The following is an 8,160-nucleotide window of genomic DNA, read 5'->3' as shown; positions in this document are numbered from 1 at the left end:
TAGAGTTAAGTGTGTGCAAACGAACTGGCAGGAAGTGGCAAGGTATCAACCGAATTTGTTTAGAATACTAAGCTCCCACCTGGTACGTCCGACTACGAGGATTTTACTGCTATGACAGACCTCCCAAGAGTTCCTCTTCTTCTTCCCTCTGAGGGTGGATGTAGGATTGCTCCTGAAGTGTGAGTGACAAGATGAAGACGTCATCCTGCTGCTTCTATAGACTGCAGGGCAAACACCCAGACAAAAGTTCTCACAGGGATTCACCATTATCACAGAAGCAGTGAATATTTAAATATCTTACGGGTTATAACCAATACGTGGGTTTATATCGAGTGGCTTATCAATACTAGAAATCAAAATTAAATGCATACATGAAGTTTACTGAATTCTAATGAGATACATATTAAACTAAGGTAACCTATTAAAATAAGGCCCACACTATTTAAACCATGCTCAACAGAGTTGAGAAGGAACTGGCACATTTAGGTTAATGCAAATTGATTGAGTCCCCTTAAGGGCAATATGTTATGAAGAGCCACGAAACTCTTCCTATGCTTTAACTGAGTCATCGCACTGTGGTTCACAGACATACACAAAAAGACGTCCCAAGTATGAAAGTGGTTGACAAATTTTTTTAATAATGAACCTCTACACCCTGCTGACTCCGAAAGCATTCAATTTACTGCTCTTCTTGTGAACAGCTATTGTGATGAGCAGGGGGTGATTAAACAAACGATGGCTCACTAATTGGATAGGGCATTGGGGACCTGTTGTGATGCCAGTCATTGCATGACAGTTTTTGGATCACTGTCTATACACCAGGTGTTGATGTGAGGTGTAGGAGACAGAACAGATAAAGAGCTATGGTTTCTCACCGAGGGGCCGTCCAGCTGGGAAGTAGTCAAGAGAACATTTGGAAATATGTGATCATTCACAAAATGCTCCTGGAGGACAGGAATAGCGTGGAAGTTGGCCGAAGAGACAAGGAAAGGTGTCGCAAAGGAGCTAAGATGTATGTAGGCACAAAATTTGAATGGCAACGTGGAGAAAAAGAAATCAGTTCTATAAGGGTGGAGGGATTAGAAGCTGCTCAAACATTTTTTAATGTCTTTATTGAGCTATGATTCACACACCACAGAACTCCCCTAGTTAAAGTGCACGATTCAGTAATTGTTGGTATCCTTGGACTTGTGCAGCCACCACCACAATCTAAATGTAGCAGCTTATCTTTGCTCATTCAAGTTTGTTTCAAGGTGAAATGTTTTTATAATAAGGCATCAAGGTGTAGAGACAGAAATCTTAGATGACATTCATTATGGGAAAGCTTCGCATTGCCTGTGCAATAAACCATTAAGGGTGCCATCGGTCTTTAATTTTTTAATTTTATTGGTGACAAGGCAAATCGGTACATGAAAATCTTCACAGATATCTACACATGTATTTAAATAAGACAAGAGTTGAGTTCCAAGAAGGGGGTTTCAGTGGTGACTAGTACACGTTATTTATTTATGGAATAAAAACTTCCACGTTTATAAAAACTTAATTCGCCCATTTTCCTGGTGTCTTAAAAACCAGCTGCAAGAATTTTCAAAAGGAATTCTTTGAAGAGAAATACAGAGAGAGCCTCAGAGGAGCACAGCACACTGTGAGTTATGAGAGCAACTGGCAATGCTCTAATGAGAAGCAGATACACCCAGCGTCTTCTCCGAGGTGATGCCAAAGGACTGACTGTTAGAAAGTCCACCTGACTTCAGTATTCTCCCTTCCTATATTTGTTTCCACATTGCAAGGGGCAGAGAAGGCCTGTGTGCCCGTGCATAACAGCCCCTTCCCTGCAATACCCACAGGAGCAGGTGGGAGGTGCCCTTCCCCTGAGGAGGGGGCTGCTCCTGGCTGAGGCTCTGGGAAGGCACCGTTCACCTCTGAAGCACCTCACGGATGGAAGGTTTTACCACCTCCTGGGTCTCAGTCTTCCTCCTGGCATCTCCACTTTCCTCCGAGAGTCCGTATGAGCTATCTCTATTGCAACCTCGATTCCCAGACCCTAAGCATTCTGAATTCCTTCACACACGTTAGCTTAAACATGAGGGTGCATTTGCTCAAGGGACCTTTCATGATTCAACATGCGGAGAAGCTGATCTCTATCACCCATAAGTCAGGCAGCACAACCAGAATTAGGTGTTCTGTGAGGACAGAGAAAGCTGCCTGGTGTCCCTCGCATCATATCCTATAATGACCACTTATCTGTAAAACTGTTTCTACTTAGAGGACCAACAGCAAAGACCCACGGAGGCTGGCAGGGGTCCCCCAAACTCTGGGGGCAAATTCAGTCCTCATCTCCAGCCAGCTACACAAACTAGGGGCCAGATTAAAGCTCCTGACACTCACAAAACTGCTACCATACAGGATTTAACTCCCAAGGGGCATGCAAACTGCAGAAATGTGGTCCCCATGTGCCTCTCATTTGCTCCCCAACAAACTTTCTACAGCCACAGCCAAATGGCTTCCCTCTAGGTGACGGCATGAATTAAAATTTAGCGTCTGCAAGCTCGGCTGACCTTTCAAATACAGCGTAATTGTTGAAGTTGGAACACACTTTTTTTTTTCCCAGTGGGCTTTGTAAACGTAAGGGTTTGGTCAGCTTATCCTATCATACTTAATATTTAGGATAGTAATTAAAAAATATAACAAATGCCAGTGTAAACGTGCTCCAGATACATAGGTCTATAAAATATTGCACATAACAATTTATTCCGCGTGTCTTCATGGTAATTTTTCATTATCAAAAGGATACAAAATTGTGCAGACTATCTATAAATTCAGCTATGTATCAAAAAGGATAAAATCACACACGATTATGGATTATTTACAAGAGTTTTCAACATCAACAGGTTTCAGTGGTTAAATTCAAGATGATAGGACAAAAAGCTCAAATAAAAGATTATTCTCCAGAGTTATGGGCTATAATGATTAGCAGTGAAAATCAGAGTAATGAAGTTAGAATAAGTAAGTTCAAATCAAATCTTTAGCAGTTCCTTTTCTTGGTCTTATGCCTTTGTAACTTTATATTTCCATCTTATTTATGTTCAACATTTTTTTTTTTATGGGTATAAAGTAGCAGATCTTGCAGGGAAAACTGGTATTGAATTGCAAGCTAAATATTGGTGCTGCTTTTTCTATGAAAATAATGTTTATCCCTATTATTAAATGTCCTTTTTATGAATGGACTTTAGGCATTTTACCATTACTTGAAAACACCCCACAGGGTGGAGAGTACCTTGGAATTCATGGTTTAACTAAGCCAGTGGAAAGATTTTTTACATATAGCAAAAAGGAAATATAAACACAACATCTTGCAAAGCTAATGAAGCAGATGTGAGTCCCAGCACGGTGTGAATGAAGGTGATTTCGGGCTGAAGGCAGCAAGGTATTAAGGGAAGCTGACTCCTAATACCAATCTGCTTTTCCTTAATCCTGTCGAAATCTGAAGAAGCTCTGTGAAGTGTCATCTGCATGCAGCGGTCATTGTAGGAGGAAACTGATTTCCAAAACTAGCTAACCAGATCTTAAGTTTCTAAATCCTCCAGAGGACCAGACTTTCAACCTAGAGGAATGGAAAATAAATAAATAAACTTTAATCCTCACGTACAAGATTACCTTTGTCGTTCCAAAAGTACTTTCACAGTACCCATAACATATTGCCTGTCTCCCTGAGCGGTAATGTCACTAGCAATGTTTCTTTGTCATAGGGAGGTGTCATGTCAAATATTCCATTGGATACAGTAGTGTTAGACAGTTCTGTCTTAGTTCACCTTCTAGAATAAATTCTGTAATAACACAGACATGTCATCTCTGCAGCTTAAGGTGGATTTGCCCGGACAGCAACCCATGTCCCCACACCCATCTCAAAGTGCCTGCCAGACACAGAATGACTAAAGCCAAAGAAATCGTCCCCAGTTTCTGATTGTTTCTGCAGTGCTGGTGAAACCCTTTTCCTAAAAGGCTCAGTGGGTTCCTGTAACAACTTCTCCAAAGCACAGGCTAGATGAAGTGATGTGCCCCGTGGCCCCTCCATTTCCTAGGTCATGGGCAGGCACAGGAGGGCCTTGATGCAACCCTTCTGCTCTTTCCTTTCTCTGAACAGGACCAGTGTGCAAGTAGTTTTTTGGTCTTTGCGGTTTCCTCGTCATGCCTCGGGGGTCTTGCTACTCGTCAGCTGTTCCCTGTCCGTCATCTCATCCTGGGGAGGTCTTGCTCTGTCAAAGAATCCACACTACAAAAAAAGAAAATGGGCTATCAGATCCCGTGATTCTGGGAAAATTGTGAACCCTCTCATTGAAAGAATTTTCACTTTATATATTTTCTCAGGAGACTGGAGTTCTGTGAATGTAGTTAGCCCAGTTTTCTACATTTGGAGGTAAAATTGGAGTGTTTGTTAGCGGGAGAAAGGATTTCATTGCACAGGGCAGAGTGGGCAGAGCGGCAGAATGTTCAGGCCCGACCCCCCTGCCATGTCATGGCAGTGAACAGTGTCTCATTGACAGACGTTGGGTATTTTCCTGGGATTACAGCAACGTGTCTCAAGGATTCCCTCTCTGCTTTTCTGCATGTTTGCCGGAAGCAGCAGCAGTGCTAACTGCCGGCCAGGAAAGGGACATTTCTCAGAAAGTACATTTTAGGCCACGTGGGAGGCACTGCAGGCTGAGGTGAGGCTGCACGTCCTCCTGCTCTTGAGGGAACATACAATGTACAGATACAGATAAGCAGTAGAGATGGGAAGAAGCCATCTGTCATTTATTCCAGTGCCAGAACCAGGTAGGCACCGACATCTTAGTGACTTGCCACAACCCAGCAACCTAGGGAAGAGGTAATTCTAGAATCTTCCTTCTCCTGAATTTCAAGTTAGCACTTTGCCAAATAGAGTATCACTTTCCCTAGACACTCGGAACCTCAATTTTTATTGTTTCTCATGGTGGAAACCCAACTCCCTGGGTTTGACTTAACAGCTATCAAGTTGTCTTTCTTTCCCAAGGTTAGTGGAATAGTCTGTCCATTGGCACATCTGATTGAATCTTCTATTCTCTGGAAATACAACTACAACAAATAAGAGATAGTCCAGATGCCCATTCAAAAGGTGTGCTGGAGTCTATGTGGGCTCAGGATGGCATAAAACAACTGAGAATGACCAGAGGGGCTCTCTACAATTCAAAATCAGTGCTTTCTCAGCTTATAGGTCTAGTAGGCACTGTGCATATTTAAAAATAAAAACACACTTTTTCATGAACCACAGTAATAGTGGTTAAGTAATATTTGACTGGGTTACTTCCTCATGTCATCATGACATTTCTATTTTGGAATGGAAGGATTTGTGAAACGTAAGAGTTGTGTAGGACATTGGGCCAGAATTTAATTCCTACTGTAGACTTGTAGACCAAAGCTCAGTAAAACACATCAAAGAGTAAGTTCAGCCTTCTTAATGGAGACAGACTAATTGGCAAGATTAAAAAATGAGTCCAAGCGTCACATAACATGCATGATCTACTTGGCCCAAGTGATGGTTGAAATAAAAAATCAGAATGGGCTTCTATTAATTACATCTGTGCAGTGTTTATAAATAAAGGCCCCAGAGGATTGATGGTACCATGTCAATAAAAAAGCTTAAGCTCTTGGTTAATTAAACAAGAAAAAGAAGATCTCATTAATAACATTATCACTCAGAGCATATTGGAAAGATGATCAGAGGTCTCAGTTAATAAAGCCTAATCCTCTCTATAGTTATTTACAAGAAATCTCAGGATGAAAGCAACATACCCCCCACCCCCCATTATCTTATGTGTCAGCTGCACCAGCACAGCAACCACACCAAAGCAAACAATTCTCCCATCATGCCCTCAGACTTCAAAATCTCCAACTAGACCTCCAGCATTGTCTTTTAAACTCCCTGGCAATTTTTTTCTAAACCTCTTCCGTGGGCCCTCTAGTCCAAAAAGAAAATAAAGTAAATCAACTTACCTTCCATAATGCTAAGGTCAAAAGGGCCAGCACCAGCAATCCGAGAAGTATTGCTAGTATTATTACCCATAATGGGATTGAGAAGGACACATTTGGCGTTGCCCAAATAACTGATGTTTTTATCTGAAATGCAAAATAAAGCAAATGAGCTCTGATTTGAAAACTATTTGCTGAAATAAAGTGGTAATTACCAGCACAATGCTGGGAGCATTTCTGAAAGGAGCCATACAATCATTGAAATAATGGAAATGTGAGAGGCTATAGCACTTGGACTTGAACTCTCAAAAGCTAGCACATTCCTGGGTCTGCCAGGTCACTTACAGATGCTTGGTAGATGGTTGGATTATAGTTACAGAAACCGTAGACTAGAATAGAATTGAGGTGGGTGGGAAGTGAATGAAATGGAAAGAAATGGCCTTAAATTGGGGCTGGACCCTTTATGGCAACAATGGCCAAAAACGGAATCCACAGAATACTGAATCTATCCACACATGCTTCTTTCTATGGAGAACTCAGCTAACCTCATGGAGAGGCGAGCTTGTGAACCATCATGAATGGTGGTGTGTGCAGGAAGCATAGAAATCATATAATTTAACCCCTTCATTTTACAAGACAGAAAACTGAGTCCCAGAAGGACTAAGTGATTCACAAAACGAATCAGTGTCTTATCCCTGATTCTGTGCTCTATCAACTAAGGAGAGCCCAGAGCATGAGGTTAGCCCTCTTGTATTTTATGGAAGCAACTGTGGTGTGCAAAGTGAATGCTTAATCATCCTTCTCTGTGAGACCTGCCCTCAATCCTAGATCCAATGTTTAGATGCAGAATTAAAGCCTCTAGGGACTGGAGCTCATTTCACCCCTACCATGGCAAGAGAGCTTAGGAAAAAATGAGATCTTCCCAACCAGGCTGCATGATCAGTGTCTATGAACCCACCCCTCTTCCCATGTGGGCAAAAGGCCTTCTACTGCTCCTTTGCTGGGGGGCCTGTGCCTCCAGAGGCCCAGATAGCAAGGAAACTGCAGATTCCCAAACTAAACCAAAGGGAAGACCCAGCCATGCTGTGAAAACCTTTTGTCAAAGAGAAGAGACATAAAAATATTTTTGGATCCAAACATTATTTTCACTAAAGTTGGAATATCTGGTTTTAACAGAGCAGTAAGTATTACCTCCACTAACCTGTTCTAAATGCTCCCAGTTTTAACTGTGTTGGTTGAAATAATCATGATTCTAAACCCAAAATAAGTTCAAGACCTTTAGGCCATGGGAGGTAAGGAAAGAAAGTGTTGGAGCTTTCTCGCCCATGGCCTTGGATGTGCAACAAGATGGAGCTGTCTAGTCTTTCTTCCCACGGGAAAATGCCATGTATCTCTACATAGCCACAGCTGTGTGGGGTGAAGTCGTGCTTAGGTAACTGTTGCTTGGTGTGTGGTCACTTCTGTTCCCCTGGGTATAAGGGAGCACAGGGCTTGCCCCTGTGTGGATTGTGGATCACAGATTGCGACATATAACTCAGCTCCCCATTCACCAGGAGCTAGGGCAGACTTGCCATGCTCACTCCTCCTGCCGCCCGTGAGCTGAATAAAGCATGTTACACCTGCCTTCTGTGCCTGAGTTTCTCTCTGGTCACATGTACTCCATCAATATGTACATTATTATGTATCGATTAAAAACTGATCCTTTATAAAGGAGGAGGGCATGGGGGGGAAGACAGGTGGAGGGAGGGTAATCAAGTGGGATTGTGTATATTGCAAGTGTACCTGTCAAATATATTAATCAGTAGAGTATCAATGTCTAAACACAACAATTGAATAAACGAGGTGAATGATATATTGACCATTTGGTTTGAACATTGTAGATTGTATATAGAGTCAGCACATTGTACCCATAAATGCAGTATAGTACACAGTTATGATCTAATAAAAAATAAATTAAAAAAACCCTGATCCTTTACATGTATATGGCTACGTGAGCAACTCAGGAACTGGATTATTTCTCTTTTAAGAAAGAGAAATTCTTTCTTAAGAATTTACTCTTAGGCTCAGCGCCTGTGGCTCAAGTGGTTAAGGCACTAGCCACATACACCTAAGGTGGCAGGTTCGAATCCAGCCTGGGCCCGCCAAACAACAATGCTGGCTTCAACCAAAAAA

The 8,160-nt window shown here is 42.1% G+C and overlaps 1 protein-coding gene across 1 annotated transcript in view; it reads right to left on the bottom strand.

The window, feature by feature from the left end:
• Nucleotides 1-4,182: 4,182 nt before the first annotated feature.
• Nucleotides 4,183-8,160, bottom strand: part of ITGA8 (integrin subunit alpha 8) — a 167,754-nt gene continuing 163,776 nt past the window's right edge. The window contains exons 29-30 of the mRNA XM_003786791.2: nucleotides 6,013-6,135; nucleotides 4,183-4,273 (exon numbers count right to left, since the gene is read on the bottom strand). Coding sequence (XP_003786839.1) covers nucleotides 4,187-4,273; nucleotides 6,013-6,135 — 210 coding nt within the window. The 3' untranslated portion in view covers nucleotides 4,183-4,186. The remainder of the gene's footprint in view (nucleotides 4,274-6,012; nucleotides 6,136-8,160) is intronic.

The sequence above is a fragment of the Otolemur garnettii genome, unplaced genomic scaffold, assembly GCF_000181295.1.
Source record: "Otolemur garnettii isolate 467f Iridium unplaced genomic scaffold, OtoGar3 scaffold00019, whole genome shotgun sequence".
In the NCBI taxonomy this organism is placed as follows: Eukaryota; Metazoa; Chordata; class Mammalia; order Primates; family Galagidae; genus Otolemur; species Otolemur garnettii.
This window is presented reverse-complemented; position numbering and strand designations above follow the sequence as displayed.